The sequence below is a fragment of the Squalius cephalus genome, assembly GCF_949319135.1.
Source record: "Squalius cephalus genome assembly, chromosome: 8".
Classification (NCBI taxonomy): domain Eukaryota; kingdom Metazoa; phylum Chordata; class Actinopteri; order Cypriniformes; family Leuciscidae; genus Squalius; species Squalius cephalus.
The window spans coordinates 31,275,013-31,301,261 of NC_137129.1; the positions used below are offsets into that span (position 1 = coordinate 31,275,013).

The window sequence follows — 26,249 nt, forward strand, 5'->3', positions numbered from 1 at the left end:
TCCACAGGCTGAATTATCCGCTAAAATCGCAGCAGAATCCCCGCGCGGTGGTCGAAGAACATTCAAAATCCGTTAGAAACATCAGGCGACCGGAGCGAGCTAAGGCCACCTCAAAAAATTCACTCGGATTTCTCGCGTTCCCCTTCCGAGCGATTTAAAAACACACCCACCCACTCGCCAACTTACAGAAAGAGTGGACATTGCGTCAACGCTGGTTTAAAGACAAAAACAAAGTTGAGATTTAAGTGTGATTTTGGGGGGTGCCAGGTACACCGTGTCAACAAAGTACTGAAGAGCAGATATGCTGTGGACTTTTTTTACGGTTATTAGCCTAATAGGATCCGAAATGTCTAACACCGTGGCCTCGTTATTTAATTTGTGGATGTTTTGCAATTGATGAATAAGTAATGTGTAAGCGTTGTAGAGAGGCTTGTTACGGTCATACTCAACTTGTTCCAGGAGTCCCTCCCCTTCCCGTGCAAAGTGTTCACTTCCTAGTAAGGTGTAACGAATCAATCTGTAACTTCCAACTGTCCTTTTTTTTTTTTTTTTTTTTTTTTTTTTACGGGGATGGAAAAAGGTCGCAAATAATTTCCTTTTAGCGCTTGAACGTCTGGAATAGTTCGGCAAACGTCATCGAGACGGATGAAGAAAACTGGCAAAAAGAATAAAAGACAGTGAAAGGATCAAAGAAATGTTGTTAAACTGTGCTGAAATATCAGACCAAATAAATGAAATGTTTACAGCGGACACCCCTGCTTTATGCGTTAATGTTTGCGCGTGACGTGAAACTTATTTTCACGATAACGCCGAGAACAGTGCATAACTGGGAAAACTGTAGTAGCCTACAATCATAGTTCATTTTTGAATAGCACTATTTTAATTTTTTTATAAAACCGTATACTGTGTGTATTAGTTTGAATGGACAACATACAAATAAGTGATGTCTTCTCCAAAAAGGCAGTTCGTTGTCTTTCAAACGATCCTGTTTTGTGGGGAGGGAAAAAACAGAACAATTAAAAAGATTGACAGGTGGGTTTTCACTGTCAGAGTGACGCTCCGGAGGGGTGGAGTATAGAGAGAGAGGCAGGAAAGGCAACTCGATGTGTCTGTCTATCAGTTGAGACTGTCTGAACCGCTCACGCATCCTGAACGCGCGATACATATTTCAGCGAAGAGCCGCGAGACCAAGAACGCCGTTTCGCTCCCTGGAGTTTTTGTTTTTTTTAAAAAGAGTAATTAGTTTACGTTCGTTGCGAGAGAGTGTGTTTTTTGTTTATATATCGCTCTGTAGTAAACGCGTCACGCTCGCCCGAATCAACTGTCCACATGTTTCCTTGAGCATGGACGGACAGTGTGTTTGGTGAATATCGGGAGGAGCACGAGCAGAGACTCTCCACTGCGCGCGTGGGGAATTTAGTCCGTTGAAAATGCGCACTGAGCTCGAGCCCCATTTGTGACTGACATTAACTGTCTCCTGTCTGCCTGTCTTTTCCCTTGGTTTTGTCCCGGTTTTAGGCTTTCCACCGAGCGAGAGGACGGAAATACAGTTGGACGGGCTCTCCATAACTGGAAGTTTCTTCCGTTTTGCTACAAACTATTGCCATAATCCAAGGAGAACCTAAGGAAGCGGTTTTTTTTCCTGTGTTTATGCGCCGTTAGACATGGACGGGAGATATATCTTGAGCTCTTGGCAATCATGCTATGACTTATAGCTAATTATTAAACCTGTCGGCCAGATACACCTTCATTTTTTATTTTTTACAGACATTTTAGTCTGTAAAAAAAAAACTACAACCTCTCAAGACCTATTGACCCCTCTAAGACTTTGCATCGGCTCAAAGTGACTTTTTAAAGAGGTGGAATAAAAAGACAGACTCCGAAGAGAAGAGGAACGCGTTAATACATGCTTTGTATTACATTTTTTGAAATTAATTCTTGTCCCCCGTCACTGGCATTTTGATTCTGTATGAGAAGTCAAGTGGAGGGTGGGACGACAGCATGCCGCGGAGAAAGCAGCAAGCGCCGAGGCGATCTTCAGGTAAGCGGTGCATGCATGTTTTGTTTACTAATATTAGTAGGTATGGGGGAAAAAGACATACAATCACTCACACTTCTTTATTATGTGGGTTGAAATGCTTAATCCAAATAATGACTGCATTTTTTGACTTTTTGATTTGTTTTATGTTGGTCTTTAACTTTTAAAGAATGTTAAAAACACCGGTAGTTTCATCAGAATGCATTAATTCATTTAGCAGAATGCATTCATTTATTTTAAAAAGCCTTCGTAGGTTTTTTTTTTTTTTTAAGTTGTGCCAAATTAAAACTTCCCACTCCACTATGTAGTCGAGTAAAAATGTAGTTTCAAAGTGCTCCAGTTCGTCTATTTAGATGCGGATTGCCATCCTTGATTTGATGCTTGATTGATCGCCTGTCATGTGGCCCCCTTTGATCTATTCATTCCTGATAAACATCAGTAAATCATTCACCATGGAAACACGCATGCGCCGTGCGGCCGCAGCCACTCAAAGGACAACTTTTGCCCCCGTCGTGCGGGAAAATAGAGAAAGGAAAGAAGTTTTCGGCAGGGTTATACACTACTTTTTTTTTCGTCATTCAAAGAGAGGGAGAGAAGAGGGGGATAAGGGATTGCTGGGGCGTGTCGAGAGCACAAAATGTAGCAGAGAGAACATCTCTTCCCTGATAGATGTCACTGAGCAAGGCCTCTGCACTAAGATCTGTTTTCCTCTTAGCTCAATTTATTCATGTGAAATGTACCTGTGCTCTTTGATGTTACAAGACAGAGCTGATTTCTGTTTTTAATGAATCTTCTATGAAGATCAAGAGAGCGGATCTCTGATTTGTTATGAACGCTGTTGGATTTCATTTTGGGGGCGATTAAACACAAACTAGCCATTATATTTTAAGCCATTTTGTTGTATTATACTTCGGGAGTTCCACTTTGTCCTTTTGGCATTCTCTTTTTTTTTTTTTTTTTTTTTTTTCCTGTTCCTTCGTTTTTTTCTTCTCCCATTTAATCTCTGTGACTAACAGGTCCATTCTCTACTGAATGAAGGCTCTCTTTCAAGTTCAAGCATCAGCAGAGTTACTGATCTGCAGAATTAGGCCCTGATATTTGACTGATGAGGGAACAGCCGACATACCAGACACACTGCTGTAACCGAGGTCGACTTTATAAGGGCTAACAAGTGCGATACATAGCTGACGTTTCATTCGTTTCAACTGACTAACATTTATTGTTCCTTCATTTTTTTTTTTACGTTTACCTTTCTGCTCAGTGGAGGGAAATGGCATTTTTAAGGGATTATTTCGTCTCCCTGGCTGTATGGCGAGACTGACGTGGGGAGTTCGAAAGCTCACAGAGGTGAGATGGCGCCTGGTAATCTGACCTGGCAGCTCCTCCACAAAAACAAGCCATCAGCCCCCTCCACCTCAGTTGAATATTGATTTAATTTTCTCTATTCTGACAGGCATGTTCATCATTTGCTTTAATGGTCATTCAAAAGTTGGCAGGCACATTGTTTCCGTTTTTCCCAGAGCCTGACACTTTTTCCCCCTCTCCATCAAAATATAATGTTAGGAATTATTGATTGAGGGTATAAAAAGAAAAGCCGCTTAGTGTGACAAGGTGATTTGTTTTTACTTAAACTTCGAAATCACTCGAGCCGTCTGATTATTTTTTCAGAATTTTGCGCTGTGCGCTAAAAGCACTTTCTACTGCCGCTCCACTTCTCTGTTATGCTCCACCTCTTTTAACGGATGAGTTTGCCTCGATTTGGTTGCTATCATTGCCATTGTTTGCTCTGAGTGATTTACATGCGTCGGCTGTGGGCTTTAGGTCGTTTTGGTGCAGTGGGATCAGAGTGGCCCTCTCTGTGTTGGGCTGCTGCAGTCATTTGTATTTATTTGCTGGCTTTTCTCTGAAACAGACACGGGCCTCCCACGTAGAGCACAGACTGTGTCTGTGAGTTTGAGCTCTAGCAGAGAGGAGAGGAGCCAGGGGAGGACTCGGCGATGAATGCGGTATCTCTCCGCTGCTCCAGGTTTCATTTGGTTTTGTGTTTTCACAACCTCCCACGCAGACAGAGACCCGCTCGGTTTGCATCCATTCCACGCACCTCCGTCCTCTGGATAGCCGCGGCGTAAACATTGCCGTGAGGTGGTTTGCAATATTTTTGCTGCTTTTCCTTTTCCTTCAGTTTAACTTAATTTGATTTTACATCTGCCCTTTTTTACTTTTTTTTTCTTCCTTTTTTTTTTTTCTAAATGCAAGCGTGACAATTAAATTGAATTCCTTTTAGACAAACATTTGAGACTAGATTCAAATTGGGGGGAAAAAAAACAAAAGCGCACACAAACACACTCGAAAGAAGAAAAACAAAACGCGAGGAGGAAGGAACCAGCATGGGGAGTCATTAAAACGCATTCTGTCCTCAGCACCAGAGGCTTCTTAATTATCCGACATAAAGGTAAAGGTTCCTCTGCTGGCTTCATTAGGGAGGAACCCTAATTATCTGAGCTCCTGATGGATTTGTGACAGGCTCTAACGATTAAAGCTGACAAATTCAGCGAAGTGTCAGGTCTGCAGCTGCCTTGATGTAATCAAGTTGATATTATACAGTCCCTTTAGCCTGTAGTGCTGAATTAACTCAATTTTCTGGTGCAGGTGACAAATGGACTTTGCTACCTGACTAATCACGTCACCGTGGCAATGCTGCCTAATGACCTCAGTAATCCAGGCTCTTAACCGCACCGCTGGGCCCAGAAAGCATTTGAGGCAGCCAATCAGAATGCCCCTGCCTTAGCCAATCGGGCCTGGTGCTCTGCAAACACGCCATCGTTCCGTCTCCATGTTGATGGACGTACCACTGTTCTGTGTCATTGGTCGCACTACCGTTCAAGCTCTGAGTGTACTGACACACCGTGCTCCTGCTGACAATAATCGCACCACCATGCTCTCGAAATATGAAAATACTGTCAGAATTTGAGTGCTGTTGAGCGGCTCACTTTGCTTAAGTCTCTCAGTGCAACATTACATACAAATCAGCCTGCATTTACAGATATATAATGTGCAGTGCTGTTACAACTCAGTTGTGATTTATGTTTTTTGTAGCACGAGTATGAGGTTAATACCTTTTATTCTCTAACAAAGATTTATTATGTTGCATTAAAGATGTGGAGGTTTTGTTGTAGTCTGTTAAACAGCCTGGTGCCTCTTCATATTCATTTTCATACCGGGTGAGAAATGTGAAATATACTGGATTATCATTTCTCAATTTGTGATGTATTTGTATTAAAAGATAGGAGTTGACTGTCACCATTTGTTTTGCAAATTATAGAAATAAATCTATAGGGGGACATTTAGACGTCATGTTTTATCTGTCTCTCTTTCTTTAATGCCTATTTTCATGCTGGCAAAGAAAATAAATCTTCCCGAAAGACGTGAAAATGCAGCGTGACATCTGGGCTCACCTTGTGTTGGCTTCGCTGGAGGGTAGACTCATCCGCTCTCGTGTCATTAACAGGTGACATTGACCCGTTTAGTCAATATTCATGTTGGGACCCACCACTTACAACTAATAGTTTAATTTGCATTTGGGGATCAAGCCAGTGGCCTATAGGAAATCAAAGCGTATCCAGTTATTCTGAGTCCCGAGCTTGCCGTTCCCCTTGTCCGAGATCGTGGAGGTTGAGTTTGATTAATGAAGATCGATGACAGGTTTTATGGGAAGAGTGGATCAAAATGAAAATATGTTGGGACTTTGTATGAGCCAAGTGTGATGGTACACACAGTCTGCGGTAAACACCGCTCTGCGGTTTTAATGAGCTTCGACACATTTGGGAGTTATCTGGTTTCCTCAAGTTTCGTAAAGTCTAAAATTAAGAATACTTCCAGACGTGTGTTTGTGTGTCTGCTGATAGTTGCTGAAAAATGAGCACACAGAGGACCACAAAAAGCTAGCGTGTCACCAGAGGAGGTTTGGATTAGAGGTACTGTAGCATTATGGGAACTCAAAACTATCAAAAGGGCCAGCTGTGTTTTTTCTTACTCTTTCTTTCTCTCTCTCTTTCTTTCTGTCTGTTTTGATCCCCCATGTTTCATTTCTCAGCTAATTTAGTCCACAGTGAGTCAGAAAGATGAGAGGGAGGGGGAAGAAAGACAAAAGAGAGAAAAGCTCAAGTCATGACCCAGCAACGGGAGTCTCCAAGCTTGAGGAGTACACGGAGGTCAACTTGTACCCAGGGGAGCCCACGTCTGCCTTCTCTCTGTCCTGCCCTGCACTCATCTGTTGCTGCTTTACCTTGCTTTTTTTCCTGGCTCACAGGAAGGATAGGGTGTTTTTAGAGGCTCGGCGGAGTTTTCTCATCCCAGTTTGCCGTTTTCCTCATGGTGCGCCTTATACATCCTCATCAGATAAAACACAAACGGCTCGGCCAACAGAACCGTGCCGATGTTTATAACGGGCCAGCAGGAGATTGAGCTTTGATGTTTGTGTTGTAGGATCTGAGGAGTGTGTGGCGTCTCAACAGGATGATGCTCTTTGTGACATTGTCTTGATTATTTGCATATTTTTATAGATAGCTTATTTAATGTAATATTTCAATGGTTGACATCATTTTATCACGGACGGCCAAGCGTACTAAGGTTTAAGCCTTGCGGTCATGCGTTCATATTTAGTAACATTCATTTTGACAGATGAGCATGAAACGAAAGGAAGCTCTTTGATGATGTTAAGTAAACACCCATAAAGCCCCCTCAAACTCGGGGGAAGTCACGTCCTGGGACTCGCTGTTCCTCCTCCCATCAACCACTGTATTCTCAACTCAAAATATCCTGCATGCATGAACACAAAAGACCATCTAAAGACATGAAAGAGAGAAAAAAACTATCTAAATAGTTTTCAATTTTGCATTATTTTCTTAAACCAAAGTTGTACGCTGTATTGTTTAAGGTCAAATAATGTCTGCAAAAAATAAATAAATGGACTGTTTTCAAACAAGTTTACAAAACACTTTCCTCGTCTGTCATTGGTCAGAAAAACGTTAGTCCCGCCCCCAAACTCCTAAATTTTTGGCATTATATCGTCGCATTTTTATATCGCGACGATATAATGCCAAAGATTTGGGAGTTTAAAGCGCAAACATCATTTAAATCACCATATCACATTTATTTTTAGTAGTATTATTATTCAAAGAGTTTTTGATGGTTTATTCTTACATGTATATAGCGGGAGAGGCGGGACATAGCGAGCACCGGGAGTCTGTGCATCTGTAATTTGTAAGTCCTGATAATAATAAAATAACAATAAATAATATTTTAATGATACTAAAAAAATATTGCGATAAGTATTGTGAGTTCAGTGTCGAAGCGTGACACGATTGTATCGTTACACCATACACATATTTCATGCACGCTTGGCAAATGAGACCCAATGTTATATAAAATTACTCGCATATGTAATTTTAGATTAAAAATTGCACGTTTAACTTGGTTAGTCAAGAAAGGGCTATGGGAAGAACATTGCGAACAGGAAACCGAAGGTTTAGTGGGTAAACTGTTATGTTTAAAAATGCAGAAACTGGAGAGGGGGAAGTAAAAATAAAAAGAAGGGAGCGAGCGATAGAAGAAAGGAGTGGTGCTCAGAAAGGTATTAGAGCTGACAGATGAACAGGAGTGGGGAGAAATTCTCCCGCAGCAGCTGGGACTGCAGTCATTATCCTGACAGGTGTCAATTAAGAATTACTGCCTGCCTCAGTCCTCTGCGCAGCCCAGCTGTCTGCGCAGCAGAGAAATAACACTTTACCCTTGTCACTTTGTTAGTTCGTAGCCATAGCCTCCGAAAATGAGTCGCCCCAACACTAATCGATAACCAGTGTATTAGCAATTATTTTGCACATTGATTTACGAGGGCCAACGACTTCTTCTGTGCTGTTATTAGCCCTTGATTAGATCTGCCCGCACACGTGAACACACACACTCACACACGCATTCATAGCATGCTGCCCTGTTGCCAGGTGGATATATGTTTCCTCCGAGGCCCTGAGGTCTAGAACAATCTTAGTGCACAGTCTTAGTGGCCCTGTTGGGCCTTCCATCACTCGTGGCCGTTACAGAGACAGGCCCCTCTTAGGCCCCACATGCACCCACACACACAAACATGTACAACACCTCTGTGGGGGTTGAAATACAGCCCCATTTCAGGCCGGCCCTGGATGAACGCTGATAGGGTTTGAGTATGTGTGTGTGAGAGAGGGGCTTGTAAAAGGCAAGAGTATTAGTGCGATGTCGTGGTCTGTTTCAGCTAAATGAATGGCCCTTTGCTGTAGAAGGTGCTCCTGGTTACCAAGAGTTATGGCTGACCAGATAGGGGGCTTCTGGGTAATGTCTGTGTGAAGGAGCACCAAACCTTCGCTACATTTATTTTCATGCCTGCGGTTATTTAATAGTCAACTTTAAAGCCATCGTCAAGAGCTTTGTAGGTGTCTTCATGTCTTTGCAACAAGTGTGGCAGTGCGAGATCTGAATTTTTTTTTTTTGGGATTGATTAGTTGTTAAAAGGTTATTTCACCCATAAATTAACATTCTGTCATTTACTCGCACTCGGGTCATTCCAAACTTACTTTTGTTCTTCTGTAGAACCTGAAATGAAAAATAGGTTTCTATGCCATTTTTCCATATAGTTACAATGAACAGGAATTTAAGCTTTCAATCTTTTAATTGATATACTTCAGTTCAAAAGTTTGGGGACATTAAATTGATCAGAAATGACAGAGTACTAAAGATTTCTGTTTCAAAATAAATGCTGTTCTTTTGAATCTTCTATTCATCAAAGTATCCTGAAAAAAGTGTCAGTTTCTACAAAAATATAAGAATAAACTTGATTTTAAAATATATGAAAATAGAAGACATTTTAAATTGCCATCAGCCATCATTTATTGTAATTAATTGGAAAAGATTGATTTGCAGTCTTCAAAACCTTTTTCTTTTCCATAGAAAAAAAGAAGGTCATATGGCTTTGGAGCATTTATTTTTGGGTGAACTATTCCTGTAAATACTGTACTTTCACAAGCTGTAAGGTAACTGGGTTATCGTGTCACCTGTGAAAACAAAGCTTGCGTATGTGCTAGGTTGAGGTGAGTACAACAAACTCTCAAGTCTGAAATCGTCTTCTCATCAATACGTAGTGGTGGATTATGTTCTTCAGGCTAGAGAATGGGATTTGTGTTTGCTCGAGTGCGACCTTTGACCTACAGGAACTAAAGAGTGAACCTAATCCCTGGGTTCCCCTGATGTGCCGATGTAAGAATGGAGATCCCTCTCCCTCCACTCTTGATCAGAGGCGTTACGATTCTCCTCTATGAGCGCTAAGCCACTGGACACACAATGAGTGGATAAAGATAAGCCTCCAGCTTGTGTTGACACTCTCATTGAGCCCCATAATGCACTGCTCCGGATCGCACTCATAAAGACTTGGCTCCCTTTTTTTACGAGCCGTCTTCGAACGGTCGCACAAAATGCCTTGATTTTCTGTGTTTTTACCCTGACACTTTCATTGCTCGTTTTTCGTGGTGTGTTTAAGACCACATTTGCAGTCCATCACCCCTAAAGCTAGGTAAAGAGCCGCGTGTCACCCTCATCTCCTGCTGAGGGTCACTTTTATTAGCTTCATTGATAAAAGCCTGCCTGCACACATAGACAGTAGCTGGTAGGTCCTCCAAGTGGCTGTATTTTTTTTCCCTTTGTTGAGAAGTGTTTTATTTTACCGATAGGACATTGGAAAGTAATGAATATCATTTTTCCTTTTTTTGTCCCCAGTTTTATGGTGCTGATAAGGCTGATGGGAAGTATATAGCAAATGGTACAGTTTCTTTTTTAGATGGACAACATACAGGACAGATCCTTCTCACTGTACATCATTTTATTTCCAATCTTTGATTTATATAGTCAGTCTTAGAATCATCCTCTGAAGTATGAATCACTGGCATTCATATTTCAGGATGTTTGATAAATACATGCAGAGTTTATATCAGTTTAAAAATAACTTATGTGACTAAAATAACGTCTGGTTTTTATTTCATTCACGCACAGAAGCCTTGAGGGACGTGAACTGTATTCAAATCCTCCTCATATCCTTTAATAGACGGGCGAACATGTCGTGACTAGTCTCCCAGACTCAACTTTATAGGTATTTATAGTGATTTGGACACAATCACATTCAAATGCCAAATGCCACATGTTCTAAGAGGCCTAAAGCTTGTTTGGAGACGGACTCTCCCAGACAGTGTCAATCATAGTGCTAAGCTTTGCTCTGAATCTTCTGTCTGAGAAATCAGTGGGGGGCGCCCCCTTCAAATCTGTCTCCACCTCCCCTCCCCTTTCTGTTTTTGCCCTCTTCTCTACTGGCCACTTCTTTCTTTAAAAAGCCATATGCTTCCCAGTTAGACTTCAGCATGTGCACACATACACACACACACACACACACACACACACACACAGAGGCTGCGACACACATGAGGATCAACTATTAACCTTGTCCAGCTGACTGAAAGCCATACGGTTGGTGGAACTTTAACTGAGGGACGCATCATTGATCATTGACTTGTTCTGCTCGGCCCCTAAAGTCTGTGAGCTTGGGAACTTGAGATGAACAGATGTGCTGTAAAGAAGAAAAGTCAGGTGACTCAAAACAAGGAACGCAAACATTTACTCTTCCATTAACAGATCTGAGCTTTATAAAAGCAAGACAAACTATCTCTGGAAGAATTAAATCAACAAGACATTCTAGATCTTACTATAGATTGAGTTTGTGAGCCGACATGTCACGACTTTCAGTGTCTCAAGCCGAAACTGGTTCTAAACCAAAACATTACGATGTGTCAATCATATTTAGTAAAAGCATGAGAAATGTGCCAGGGAATTTTTTTTCATTGACCAACAATAGGAGACAAGCAGTTTCCATGTTCTGCTAAAACATAGTGTTGACATGTTGGTGTGTCGCTGTGTTTTTGTATGTGCATATGTGTGTGTGTGTGTGTGTGTTGCTCTTCTTCACTAGCGCACCTTCTCCATGTTAAATTGGTTATGGCAGCGCAATTCAGCCCTACTTAGAGCCGTCAGAGCAACCGCCGTGTGACGAGCCTCAGCAAGGACGTGTCATAAATACTGAGGTGTCGTTTCTTTCATGTAAATATACCTCTGTTTCAAGTATCGTCCATCAATACTGCACACGGGGAGGGGGGTGTGTATCTAGCTGCTGCACAAAGTGTGTGCTCTGGAAAACTGTAGCGGCTCCTATTAGGTTAATTTTTTCATGGGGTATATTTATTTATTTATTTTAAGATTTTTATTTAGTATTTCCCCCTGGACTCTACTTTTTTGTTACATTACATGCACTGAAGAATTGTTCATAATAATTTTGATTTCATGTTTTTTCTTCAGTACCTTTGTTTTTTTTTTTTTTTTTTTAAATGAATGTACTATATTTTAGTTTGAAAATTATTTATTTAATATTTTTAGGGGATTTAATGATGCAAAATGATATTTATGGAACAGTTATGATCTATTTATTACCTGTTAACCTTTTTGAGCATAGACCTGAAAATGAAATTTCCAACTTAAACTGCCGTAAATCTTGAATGCCTTGGAGAACAGACTTAAGTTTGGTCTCTTTTTTAAAAAAAACACTTAGCAGATTATTGCTCAAGTGAAAAAAAAGTTAACGTGAAACAAAAATACATGATAGAATTAAAAAATTTTAAATGAAAAATGCTCAAAAATACTAATACTATTATTTAAAAAAAATTTATATGAAATATATATTTTCCAAAACGTGTTTTACTCTATAGTTGAGAAAATTAAAGCCATGAATCTAAACAACTTGTGCTCCGAATTTGAGGTTGATATCTCAAAAAATTAGCTTTCAGTAAGATTTTGTACCAGTACCAAACGCTTCCACTAGATGAAATTAATCTCATTCATTTCTAATGCGATCATTTTTTTTTTTTTTTTTTTTAAGGACCATTTAACCTTTTCGAATCATGTCCATATGTTTTGTGTGTTCACGTAACAAGTGCCAAAACATTAGTTTCGTTTAAAAATTACTGAAGAGCACCAGAGAGATTTAGGCCCAATCCCAATTCTATTTTATACCCCTTCGCCTACCCCTAACCCTTCGCCTACCCCTAACCATTTGCCTACCCCACCATTTGCCTACCCCTTACCCTTGCCCCTTGAAACAGAGTGGCAAGGCATAGGGGTGAAAATATTCCCCTAAGAAATGGGACACCACTACTACACCGTTACACGTCGTTGCTAGCGCCTACGTCACAGGAGATGCGCCAATGTTTATCACAAACTTCCAAGATGCCGTCGTCAGTTGTAGTCTTGCGTGAGTTACAGCTTTTTTTGGTTGCATTTTTCTTCTGAAGTTCGCAGAAAACAATGGAGATGACGATATCTTCGACGCCTAATGCTGCGTTCACACCAAACGCGAATAGAGCGTCTGGCGCGAGTGATTTCAATGTTAAGACGCGTTTATGCGCGTCTGGAGGTCTTGCAATGAGGCGTTTAGCGCGGCGCGGTGGACGCGGATTCGCCTCATCCGCGCGTCCACTTCGCTTCAAACTTTTGCTTTTTACACGCGTCATATTGTTAACGAACTTTAGCGAATTTTTTTTTTTTTTTTTTTTTTTTTTTTTTGCAACCGTTTCTTTGAAGAACATGACCATAAATATGAACACAAGATATGATTGAATGTGACATAAAGAAAATGATTATTGGCAGTCATGTTGCCTCTGTAGTAGGGGTGGGAGATATTGACAAAAATGAATATCTCGATATTTTTTTCCAATATCTCGATATCGATATTCAGACGATATTTTTGCCATCCTTCAAAGAAATGTGTGCAAACTGGCAAAGAAGGTCCAGTTGGTCTTTTGACTTGCTGCATTTGACCTATGTAGGCTATAAAAGAAACAATAAAGGAGCTAACTAAACAGAATCTGAGGAAGCCCCTATCTTTTTCCACTTACAAAAAAAAAAAAAAAAAAAACGGAACTAGGCACCTTTTGCAACAGTGATTATTAAATCAAACAACAATATTGTTGATGATAAATTCAAAGTAAAAAAAAATATTTTCAAAACGCTATAAATCCATCCATTTTTTTCCCCAAAACGCTATAAATCCATCCATTTTTTCCCCCCCAAAAAAATTGATGGTTTGTCTTTTAAAAAAAGTCTTTTGTCTTTTATTTTTCGTGTTTGCATTTATGAGGAAAAAACAATATTACGTGTCAGTTCTCCATTATGGACGCGAGCGCTCTGAAAGCGGCAAAAAGACTAAAGACTTTCAAACTTTCACAGAGACCTCAAAACAAAAAGCACAAAGCCTTTCTTTAAAACGAATTTCGTTTTGTATTAATTGTATCTTAATTTTAATACATTTTTCATTAACCAATTTCCTGGATTTAATACATTAAAATTAAATATAAATATAGGCTAGCAATCACAACATAAGGCGCCGGTGCTTACTGGAGATTATATCATCATGAACCGAACCGTTGCCTACTCGCCTCACAGGCCTAAAAAATGTGAAATATATTTACAGAAAGCTGGTTCTAAACAAAACCATCCAAAACAAAATAAAACTATGTAGCCTAATAAATGTGCATTTCTCCGTTGCGTTCACAGCCTACTGCGAAGATCGCGAGTCATTATAGCCTATCGTCAACTTCATCTTTGCAGCCGACACAGAAATTAATAAACAATTTAAAATGTCTTATTGCAATATTTTACATATTCATAATCATTACTTTTGGTGGATCTTTGAGGCAGCTTTTTAGGTTTATGGCGTTTTGGAAAAGAGCTCTTCACGTAACGTTTCACCAAGGCACAGCGGCCCTTCAGCACATAAGAAAAAAAGAAGAGAAAAAGCACGGACTTACTAATTACGAAACTTTGATGTGGTTGAACAGGTGAAACAGTCACAAATTCCTCTGCAACTCAAACCTTCTCAATCCGAGTTATGAGGGAAGAGAACAGCATTACAGTTTTCAGCGCGTCCTCCTCTGATTGCTGTGTTCTGACTGAAAAAGTGCGTGCAGGAGCACATGCGCAAACGGTTTGTAAAATGTCCTTTTGTAAAATGACATATGATAAAATAAAAATTAATTTTAATTTTAATTTTTTTATATAATTTTAAAAACGGTTTTGCGCATGTGCTTCTGCGCGCACTATTTCGAATTTACGTATGCGTTTTTGACGACACGGGACGGGACCATGGGCTGGGCCACTCGGAGGTTGCTTCCGCAAATAGTACTGCCCTACAGTATTAAAAATCGCTACATATAATTGTTTAGAAGGTTATTGTGTGCGTTATTTGTTTTCTCTTTAACTTCTTTCAGCTCTTTTCATGTTTGGGGGGTCGGATTGTACAAATTATGAAATATTCGATATCCCAATTTTGCATATCGTCCAGACAACAATTTGGATATTATCGTCTAAACGATATATCGCCCACCTCTACTCTGTAGCCAGTGTATGCAGGTACATTTCTCATACCCCTTCGTTTGAAGTGTGGTCCCTAAAAATCTTCGTTTCAAGGGCTATCTGGCCCTTCCCCCTCCAACCAAAAGAGAATCGAGACAACCCTATCCCTTCATGGGAACGCGCAAAACGGAGGGGTGGGGGCAAGGGGTGAATTGGGATTGAGCCTTACACTACTGTTCAAAAGTTTGCGATTTTTAAAGTATCTTACGCTCAAGGCTGCGTTTAATTGATAAATAATTTTATAAATAATATTTAATTATTAAACAATAATTTACTTTTAAATATACACTAAAAACAGTTCAAATGCAATTTATTCCTGTCATGGCAAAGTCATTACTATTACAGTGTCACATGATCCTTCAGAAAAAAAAAAATCTGATTTGGTGCTCAAGAAGCCTTTCTTATTATCGTCAGTGTTGAAAACACTTTTTTTGGGATTCTTTGATAGATAGTTCAAAAGAACAGCATTTATTTGAAATAGAAATCTTTACTGTTTTTTACTCTTTTTTTTATCAATTTAATGCATCCTTGCTGAATGAAAGTATTAAACTTTTGAATAGTAGTGTATGTAATTGACCTCTGTTATTATTGTCTAATCTCTTTTAATCATTAGGACAGGCCAAGTTGCTGAATTGTCATTGCTGCGTCATCAGTCATACATCAGTGGTGGTTGTGATATCATATCCATGATGGTTTCCGAATGACCTGTTTTTTTTCTACTTAGTTTCTCTAATTGATGTTGCGTGGACATGGAAGGTAGTTACAGTATACATTTTTTTTGAAGAGTTTTGCATACTACATAGAGAAAGGAGGGAAAGTTTATGTTTCCCTTGATATGTCCCCTTAAAATCACTGTACCTTGTACCTAGTTAGTTTTCAGTACCAGACGGCGAGGAACCAGAGCTACTTTGTAGGTTGAGTGTGATGTTTCCATCCATTTGCATTCAAAATGGCGGCATTTTGATGTTTAAATGAATAGCAGCTCTCAGGCTGAATGTTAGGACAATGTTGTGAGACAGATAGTGCGGGGAGGAGGGGCCAGCACTGTCTAAAACCCATCACTCATTGGTTAATGATACTCTCCTCTCATTTAGCCACACCATTCTCCCATTCCCTCCTTCTTTTAACCCTTCACAAATCAAACGTGGGGTCATCCACAGTTCACGGTCCCCAGGTGGTCAGGAAAGCGCTACCACGCCCTCGAGGGTCCGTTTGACTGCGTTTGTCTGTGTGTATGTTTTTCCCTAAACTGTTGTCCAGGTGCCGATTTCTCCACAACTTCATCGCCGCTGTTCTGTTTTTTGTCTCACCGCCTGTTTGTCTAGTGTCAGTCTCACGGCGTGTGTGTGCGTGAGGTGTTTTTTGAGCCCGGTGGCAGATTTATTGCCTCAGTGCTGTTATTGTGGTGTAAGAGCTGAAAAGTGTCTGTCTGTTCCTGTCGCTAAAATATGTCAGAAGTTTTTCCTCTGTCTTTTTAAGGTGTCTGTTGATTGTAATCTACCGGCTGTATAAAGTTCAGGATTGCAGATGAAGATGTTTTGTTGTTTGTAATTGTATTTCAGCAGAATTTAACGTTGTTTAAAAGTTCTACATAAGCTCCGCCCCTTGTGTGTGCTTATTGGACGTTTTGTCTAATTTATGCGTTCAGCCACCAGTAACATAATACTTTTTTTTTTACCATGTTTAAAACCATTTAATATCCAGATTTCCTGTCAAATCAGCGTTGAAAATGAGAAAATTGTCATCAAATTAATTTTGGCCTTGCACACATTGGACAAAACATTAGTCTGTGCAAACGATTTTTGTGTGGCTTGCCTACGTCCATCCTTGAGCTTTTCCTGCTAACTGTGAACTAACAAAATACAAAATGAAATCTCTCTCCCTCCCTTACTCTCTCTGTCTTCCTTTCCACAGTATCCTCTTTTCTCACACTAAATTTAGGTCACAGCTGTAAAGACAATGAAGCTGATTTGAGTATTTATCTAGTACTTCCTCTGATGTTTGTTTTTTGTCAACGAAGACTAGAATAGACACACTTCCATTTGATGTTTTTATCATGCGTGTCGTTCTCCAAGTACAGTTCGGTTGTTTCTTAGTAGTAGTACTAGTAGTGATATTGTGTCTGTTTGTATCCTCTCAGGTAAAGAGAAAACCCAGAGCTGTGGAATTAAAGCCTTTTACCCATAATCCATCTGACCTGGGTTTGTTATTCCCCCACCACAAACCTTAAATCAATCTACAAATTCAGCTATATGTCCTTGCTCATAAAAGGCTCTCTTTTCACGTTCAAAAAAAAAAAAAGAGGAGAAAAGAATGGGAGAAGAAAAAACAGCCATGTAGGAAAGCAGGGACCTTATATAAAGGGCATGGTCTGTGTCCATGCCAGAAAAGCTTGATTTCCTTTTGCAGTGCGGCCATACATCAGAGGCCCTCCCAGCTGGACTGTCACACTCTGACAGAATGACATGTGTCATTTATCAAAGGGGCCAGAGCTTGGGAAAACTCATATGACAAAGCCTGGGAGAGTTCATTCCCCCTTATCCACAACACACACACACACACACACACACACACACACATAATCCATCTCTCTCGTTCTTTCACTCTCTCTCACACACAATTCCCTCCCACCTTTTCGCCGCTCGCCTGTTGCCAAAAAATGGGTCTGTAATATTTCTGTCATCTACACACCAACTTGCTGTTCTTTTTCCCGTTCTCTCTCTTGCTCTGGTTTCAAAGTTTTTACTGTGTACTATTCTTCCCAAAAGCTGTTTTGCAGTAGTTACTCTTCAACCGCATAATTCCTGCGTTAATTACGGAATCATGTGTATTCGAAGTGATTAAACCCAGCGTAATGAAGCTGAAGATCTCAGATATCCTATATTGCGCGAGCGTTGCTCTGCTGGAATCCATTCATCATTTCGAGCAAACTTCATTCTTAAGTCTACTTGCACCAGCTGAGAAGGAGAGAGAGCGGGAAGGAGAGGGGTCAAATATAGTTCACACCGCTGTGTACTACTCTACAGGGCACATTCAACCATCACTCAAAATGTGCTTTCTGTCTCTCACTCTGAGGGGCGGGAATAGATGAATTCCACAGACTCTGAGCTCCAGGTTCCAGCGCTGCGCGGCCGACCTTAGACCCCTTAAACGAGCTCTGAATATGTGGTGTGTAATGATCCTCGCGCTGTAAACATTTAATGACGCAGAGACTGTCATGGGAATTTTTGCATTCCCCACCCAGAGAGAACGTCGAAGGAAAGATTCTGTTTGCGAGTTTGTTTACGAAGTATGAGACTTTGTACAGATCTTTGTTCTGAGCATGAATCTTTTTGCCAATCATATGCTCGAAATGAGATGCATAACATCCTTCTTATTAAATGTAAAGATCCATAAAACAACAAAGTGGAGTAATGGCAGTTGGCAAATAGAGCTTATTGAGATGCGAAGTCTACTCTCTCAGAACAAATCTGCTCTGGACAGATGATTCATGCTCTGATCAAAAGTTTGTACTTTGGGCTCCAGTCTTCTCCTCTTGAGTGTGAATCTTTTGATACATTGAGCCATGTTGCTTATGTGGGTGATGTTAAGTTGAAGCTGGCCCGCTCTCTGCGAAAGATTTGTGGTCTAAAGAAAAGAATTGTACTCCTAGTACCAGTCTTCTATTTCAAGTATGAATCTTCTGCTTTGAGTTGAATCTGGCTCGCTCTCAATAAGAATCTTCTGCTCAGAGCAAACTATTCATGCAAACTATTTATATGAATCTTTTCCTCGGAGCACCAATAATTTGCTTAGACAAATACAAAATTGTGCTCTGAGCAAAAGATTCATAATCAAAGTACATTTTTTGCTCTAAATGTGAAGCTTTTGTTTAGAGTACACATTTTTTATACATTGAGCCATGTGGGTGATGTTCTGAGCAAATGATTCGTGTGTTGAGAGAGAGAATCGTGGTCTGAGCAAAAGATTCATACTCCAAGGACCACTGTTCTCTGAGTACCATTCTTTTGATTTGAATGTGAATCTTTTACTCAGTGTGCAAATCTTTTACATTATACATTAAGTCATAGTGCAAAAAGGATTATGGCTGATTCTATTCCCTCCTTCCCATCTGTCCAGAGTACGAATCTTCATTCCAAGTTAGTGGAATCTTCATTCCATTCCGAATTAGTTAGAACTAATTAGTTTGTTCTTTATTCGCAGGTCGTTTGTAAGCTCGTTTCCTCAGGATATGAAGACCATGAATAAAAGATGGAAAAGAACAAGATTAAATTAATAAAAATCTGCATTTGTACGTGGTGCCGTGCGACGTCATCTTCCCTTTAGGAGGAATTCTCTCTCTCAGCAGGTTGCTGCTCTTCCTTTCACAAATTCTCTTTTCTCTCTCCCCTCCACTTCTCCTCACTTTCCCCTCCCTCCCTCCCTCCCTCCCTCCCTCCCTCGCGGTGGCGGGGCAGGCCTTTTCATTTGTCTTCATAAGCCTAATTTATTTTTGCAGCCAGATGTGAGCTGACAGGCATCAGTCAGTGGGGCCGCTGGTCCCCCCCCCCCCCCCCTCCACCCACCCCCACCATTCTCAGGTCAGCAAAGCAGTCACGTCTCTCCGTTTGACTGAGTCCCCCATCAACATTACACAAGATGGATGTGTCTTTAAAGGCCAGATTGATTGTGGATATCGGAGTTATGGCATCATTTATCATGGTGAATATTATTTAGGTGCAGGGGAAGAACAAGAGAGCGGAGATGGGGGGAAGGCGTATTGTTAGAGGGCAATTGGAAGGCTGTGAAAGTTTAATTGTGTGTGTGTGTGAGCGGAAGGAGAGGTCGTTTGTTTCTGGAAGGTTTAGCGAGTTTTGCTATGCTTTCGCTTCTGCCTGGGAATATCATGTTGTGTTGAGGGATGAGCTTTTTGCACTTTTTTCTTTCTTTCTCTCTCTCTCTCTCTCTCTCTCTCTCTCTTTCTCTCTCTTTCTCTCTCTTTCTCTGATGTGTTGTTATTGATTGTGTGTGATGTGGGCCTCTGCGTGATTTAGTGCTCCTCTCAGGACCCTCCATACACTCCGCTCTTTTCTCAGCCCACTTTCACGCCCGTCACAGAAGCTTCTGGAAAAAAAGAAAGAGTCTCCAGCTCTTTGTGTGGCTGGGCCCAGGGTCAGAGAAGAGTGTTTGGGACACCAAGCAACAAATTTATCATTTTCCATCCCTCAGCTTCAGTCTTTCAATGTGTCCACGCTGAGGTGAGGCTTATTATTAGATACAGCAACATGTTTTCCTTGCTGCTTTTATCTAGTTATCTTTCATCTCTCGTTAGGAAGGTGGGATATTCTATAAGACATAACTTTCTTATTGTGAAATGTTCACAATATAGAGCAGTTGCAGCAGATAGTGCATGTGCTCTGATGCCTTAAGCTATGGTGCTCATGTGGGCAATGTGGGTTCAAATTTCGTTCCTAATCCTTTCGAACCGTTGTTTTCATCTCTAGCTGCGGTTTGATTTTACAAAATTCTAATAAATGAATTTTATTATTATTAGTTTATTTATTTATTTTTAAAAGTGATTTACAGTGCTTTAAAGATAATCATTTTAACAGTATGTTTGTTCCCTGGTAATCAAAGCCAGTAACCTTGTCGTTGCTAGCTCCATGCTCTCTGCCAGTTGAGCTATTATTGGCATTAACTATTTTCTATTTATTTAAAATAATATTTTTTAGCATTTTGGCACAACAAATTCTGTGACGTTACCTCTGGCTCATCTGTTTGATTTTGTTTTACCTCACTGATGTCATTGAGCCAACAGTTGCCCCCGAGCAGACCAAGGGCAAACGCAACACCAACAATCTCCTCTTGGAGCAGGCATGAATCGAACAACCGAGCCAATACGGATGACATCAGACACTTATTTTTTTTTAGTCGTTTAGGGAGCGAAGGGTAGACTGTAGAGAGAAGAGCAGAGCCGTCTGTTTTATGGGACGGTATGGAGGATTATTTATGACGCCGGCCCCTTTTTTCCCCAGCGTAGAGATGCTCTTTGGAGCGCAACCTGATATCTAGTAGTAACAGTCTGGTCTTCAGAGAGCTGCTAAAGTTTACAGTGAGCTGACCCTCAGGGGCTTCCATCACAGATCATATAAAAAAGGAAATCAGGAATAATGTTTTTAATTCTGTACTCGTATAGCATTACAGGATGTTGAAAGGCAATGTTCCAGAGTGTTATTTGTGTGAAGGGGCTCTCCAATGAACATTAACTGCCCATATTTGCCTGTATCCTACAGGATCTCTGTGGTTTCGCTGTATGTATATATACGTGTGCGTCCGGGGATGTCCGCCGAATGGCTGGTGCCCATATTTGTCTCTCGCATGTGCAGGGTTTCCCGGTCAGGGAAGGGTCAGGCTCTGGGTATGTATGTGTGCGTTAGCTGAGGGGTGGGATGACGGCACTGGCACATTTGATTGATGGGTAATTGTGCAACCAGACTCAGCTAGACTGAACTGGTGAGGTCACGGCCTGAGAGAGGAGGTGCTTTTTGTCCTTTTCACTTTTTCTTGTCCCTCTGTGTGACGTCTTGCCATTCTCTTTCTCTTTATTGCTCTATTTTATTTCTTTCTGTCTTTTCTTTCAGTTGACCATCTTCTTTTCCCTCCCTCATTCACTGTTTTCTTTGTCCTGCTTCCCGGGATTCAGCCTGTAGGTTTTTTTTTTTAAACGTGAATTATTTTCTGTAGTCGCATGTTGATTACGGCCATTCATCAGAAGTGTCCTCTTTCAAGAAACTTTTTCGACAAAGTGCTCTCATCGCAATCACTTTTGTTATGGTTTAGACCTTAATCTATGATCTGCTATCAAACCCTGTTTGTACTTTGCTGCAGTCATATTTTACTCCTCAGAGTTAGGAACCTATCACACTGAGCGATTGCTGGACGCTCTCCTCGCCGCACTCCCAGGTGCTGAACGAAGCCTTGCTTCACGGCTGGTTTTCCTCTGATTCACTCCAGATTAGATTACAAACAACCCACCTCTCACCAAACAGCTGCATTTCAGTCACAGATTTGACAGGAAGTCTTTAGCTCATGATAAATAGCACAACACCAACAAACACGTGTATCGCATTCCTGCTAAAATATATATATGTTTTGCTACTTTGATAAATAATAGGGTAACCGGGTTAGAAACATCACAAGTAAGATTCAAATTCAAATTACTGACATGAGAACCAAGGATCAGTGTGTCGCAAACCACTTGGCCATGGCTCCAATGTAAAGTTTGTGTTTAAATGCTCATGTTTCTTCAATGGTGACTGGTGTTGACGTCTGAGGCCTTCGAGGGGTAAAGTTGTCTTTTAGAACCAAAGCTCTCGGCGGTCTGACAGGAATGAGAGAGGAAGAGTATGAGGGAAGAGCTGAGAAAGACAGCATCGTGTTGATGAGGGTCGCACAGCGTTCGTACTGCAGGCTCTACTGTTTTTCATCTTTTCTCTTTCCGAGCAGCCTGATTTATGGTAATTATCCATATTTAGGATCATCTATCAACTGGTAGTTGCTAGGCAATGGGAGCAGCTGCTGTGTGTGTTTGGGCTGGCGAGTTTTCTGTCAGGTACTCGGCTCAGGTGATGGCCTAGTGGAGAGACTGTGCTGGGGGATTTAAAGAGACAAAAAAAACAATTCTTTCCTTCATCCTCGTTTTCTTGCTCTCTCTTTCTCTCTCTCTCTCTCCATTTCCTTCATAGCTCCCTCCGCATGGGGGTTCTCTGTCTGTTCTGACATTGTTGTGTCTCTGAGCACCAGGGTGGATGGCGTGTTATCTGTTTCTCGGCGAGGGCACGGCGTAGCGGAGGCGCAAAATACAGGCGGCGTGTGTTTGGACTCCAAACCTTCAGGTTTAGCTCAGGATTAGTGAAGCTTTTGAACCTGCATGACCGAACGTAAGCGTTTTTTTTTTTTAAACGAAAGAGTGGTTTCCCCCATAAAGGGCCAGATGGGGACGAGACTGCAGTGCTTAGGATATAATGGCCATTGTCTCACGGCTGGGCTGCTCCTCTATGACAACGGCAAAAGGTGATTTATTGACTGCGCCTGACGGCACGACGGCTCGCCAACCTCTATGACCAAACCTGGATTAGGAAAAAAAGACAGACAAAGCAAGAAATATATAATAACAGGGGGGGGAAAGCACTGCAATGCAGGAACAAGCAGCAGGAGACTGAGGATAAACAAACAATATGAAATATTTGTGTTTATTTTACAGCTGAGGAGATTATTAGAAACCGCTTCATGGAAGGTTGGAAAATCACTTATTGAAGTCATTATTGATTTTGATGCACATGCAGGGTTTTTTTTTCTTCTTCTCACCCCTCAGATTTCAGGATCAAGCAGAACCCTTGGAAATCAGGCCTGTTATATTCGTTCTTCTCTAGTCAGAATGCTAGCGTAGCCTTTCACATTAGTTCATGAATTAAATATATTTACAATAAAACAAAATGTCTGTTTACAAACATTAATTTACCTCAATTTCATTAATTTTCCAAGCCACTCAAATATTTGATATGATATCTTCCTTAAATTCCATCTGAAACACATGTGTGTATCAGATGCGTGTCGTACGCAAACACTCTATGAACAACGCTAATTACAAGAAGGTAATTATTTGTGGAAGTATTCAGGTGAAGATTGAGGCACCTTCAATTACTCAGCAATCATGAGTGCTGTTTAATTAGCTAACATGCACTCGTTTAGCCTCTCCTTGTTTACTCGGCTCTCCGTAATTTACTGTGTGGAGCGCGCGCAATAACACGCAGCACAGCTGCTTCAGTCAGACTGGAAACATCTTGGGATGATTCTTCACTTAGGGGAACTTTTCTGACCCCTAGGATGAATTTAAAGTGATGGGAAAAGGATATATTAGAGTAGCTTAACATTTTTTTGTGTTTAATTGCTTCTTCCTTGTTTTTGGGAATTCAAAAATGTAATTTCAATATTTTGGGCTTTTTTAGCACTTTATTTAAATGCAATTTTTCAATTTCAACAATGTTCTAACTTCCTCAACAATAAGTTTAGTGATACATTTGGGAAGATATCACTGTGCATTTCTGACATGTTATGTCTTATTTCTTGTGAATATGAATGTTTTTTGTTTGTTTTTTAATCTATGAGTAGCTTTATAAGGTGTAAATAATAGGTCATTATTTGAAAAATTCAAGTTTTTGAGAAAGTCAATTTTGAATTATTTTTGTAGACGTGATAAATGATTTAGCATAAATGAAATGGTTTGAAAAAGTTTCAACCTTTTTATCTTGACAAAATATCCAGTAATAAAAGATGATTTTTTTATTTTATTTTATTTTTTTACCAAAGATTTTTTCATTCAGTTCCCACATTTTTTGCTTTGCAAAAATGGGACCAAAGCACACACATCACCAAAGTGCTTGACAAAGAAAATAATAAGAAACAGAAAAAATTGGCACACCAAGGCTCCAAAAATGTAATAATGGACTCGCACACAGGCTCTTCATCAGACTCAGAAGAGCCTTGGTGTGCCGAATTTTGTTGCATTTTAAATGCATTTTAAAAGTGTATTTTGTTTTATTGACAATTTTATCCAATAATGCACTTGGATTGCTTTAACTAAAGTGTTTTTTTTTTTTTCGTTAAATCTCTGGCCTAGCCGGAGGTGTTATAGTAGCATGTGTGCTAATTTGTGCCACCTACTTTTTCAGGCAGTTGTAATTTTGTTTTATCTTGAGTTAAGGGTCAAGTGTTAAATAAACTGCACATTTCTTTTCTGTTTCTCTTCCTTTTTTCTACAAGCAGCACAGCTATTCATGTTATATTTAAATAGCTGAGCGAACGTTAGCTTTGCACTTGCGCTTCCTCTCCTTAAAATAAGTCTGACCTCTGCATACTCTTGCAGGGTGTATTACCTAAGTAAAGTAAATTGCTGTTAATAATTCGTTAATTGAGCCCTTTCATTATTCAGCAAGCATTTTGATATCGCCGTTCAGCAGTCTTTGGGGATGACAGGACGTGAGCGCCTTGTTGTGGTTTGTGCAGCCGTGAGATGTCCATTTACAGGCTGCTCTGAATGAGGACGTAACGGCGGCTAAAGGAGACAGACCCCGTCTCACTCCCCCGGTGCTGCTGTCACCTCTGCTTTGCTCTTCCCTCCCTATTGTTTGAAGCTAATGTAAAACGCACTGTCTATATGACCCATTTTAGCAGCCCATTAGCATAATTTGGCTGTCGTATGGCCACCGAGTTAATGTACTTGCAAATGACAGGGAAAGTGTGTTATACGACCTTAGGGTTTTTAAAAATTAAATGACAAAGTAGGCCGCACTTTGCATAAGTATGGACTTGACATTGGAGCGTGTGTGCGCGTCTGTGTGTGTTAGCGCGTGAGTGGTGATATAGTGTGTCAGTGCAAGGTGAGGTGAAAGCATTTACACAGTAGTATTTTAGTTTGTTCATTTACTTAACAAAAACGGTTTTGTTTTGTTTTTTAAATTGAAAGGGATACAGAAAGTAAAACTAGATTTGATCATTTTTAATAGTCCATGGGCTTATGAACAACAGTGTTTTTATTCTTCAGTATATTCTTTTTTTGAATATACTTCATGCCCAAGTATTCTAAAATATTGAAATTCCAAGCATTGAATGCATCTTACAGATCTAAATAACTGTAAAAAAAAAAAAAAAAAAAAAAAAAAAAGAGTAATTATCTAGGAATTTAATGTAATCTGAAGTAATGACATATATATCAGTCATTAAAATCACAGTTGTCATCAGTGCACAGTTATCTGATTATTTAATGTAATTCTCAATATTTTTAATGGAACGGTCTGTTGCCCTACTTGTATACCTCCATCCATACTCGTCCAGAAGCATCTAAAGCAAAAAGATGAATTTGGAGCGCAGAATGGAATGCCACACCAGTTCTTCAGGGGCCTGAAGCTATTCCGCCATATGGTGGCCTATTCCACACGGAGGATGGTGGGAGGGGGCTGGGCCAGCCTTTACAAGAGATGCTTAAAGAGGCAAAGCAGATATTAATTCAGAGAGCCTACTCTAGAGTGTCCGCAGGAGCACAAATCACTGTCAGCGGATACGGAGAGGTGGGCAGGGTCCGTGTAAAACGCCCGTCTGCACTTCAAAGCCTTCTTTTGTTTAGTCTGTAATAAAGTTAGATGTGTCTCGCTGAGAAAAGGGCCAAAAAAAGCCCGGAGACAGAGCACAAAGGAAGTCCTCAAAGAGGACGATTGTGTGGAAGATGGTGAAAAATGTGAAGGCTTTTCTCCTCTCGTAGGTTCACATTGGGCTAGAGGGAGAGAGAGAGAGGGTGGGGGTCAGATCTACAAGCCAAAGCCCCCTCAGAAACCTGTCCATCTCCACAGTGCCCTTATTACTTTGAACAGCAGCCATCAATCAACGTGTGTCCACAGAATAGAAACAACGATCATTATTCACAGTTCTGAATAAACGGAATGAAGAAAGTGAATGCAAAAAGGGTTTACAGGCAGGGTCCAAAATGAACAACTGCCAAGCGATAAATGGGAGTAAGAATTGGCAATGAAGATGAATTAAAACAAAGTTACTTGCATGGAACGGCAACATAATACATGGTTTAAATTGAATTGTAAAAATGATAGTCTGACCTTCACTGAAGAAGTGATGTGATTGATCAACTCCC

At 40.5% G+C, this 26,249-nt stretch overlaps 2 protein-coding genes across 3 annotated transcripts in view; both read left to right on the forward strand.

The window, feature by feature from the left end:
• Positions 1 to 26,249, forward strand: part of cndp2 (carnosine dipeptidase 2) — a 365,464-nt gene that overhangs the window by 256,656 nt on the left and 82,559 nt on the right. The window lies entirely within an intron of this gene.
• Positions 1 to 26,249, forward strand: part of tshz1 (teashirt zinc finger homeobox 1) — a 37,874-nt gene that overhangs the window by 448 nt on the left and 11,177 nt on the right. The window contains exon 2 of one of the 2 annotated variants that reach the window (XM_079878484.1): positions 1,519 to 2,041. In XM_079878484.1, the coding sequence (XP_079734610.1) occupies positions 2,002 to 2,041 (40 nt within the window). In that variant the 5' untranslated portion in view covers positions 1,519 to 2,001. Of the gene's footprint in view, positions 1 to 1,070; positions 2,042 to 26,249 lie in introns of those variants that run through there. The other variant, XM_079878483.1, reaches the window with a different exon arrangement.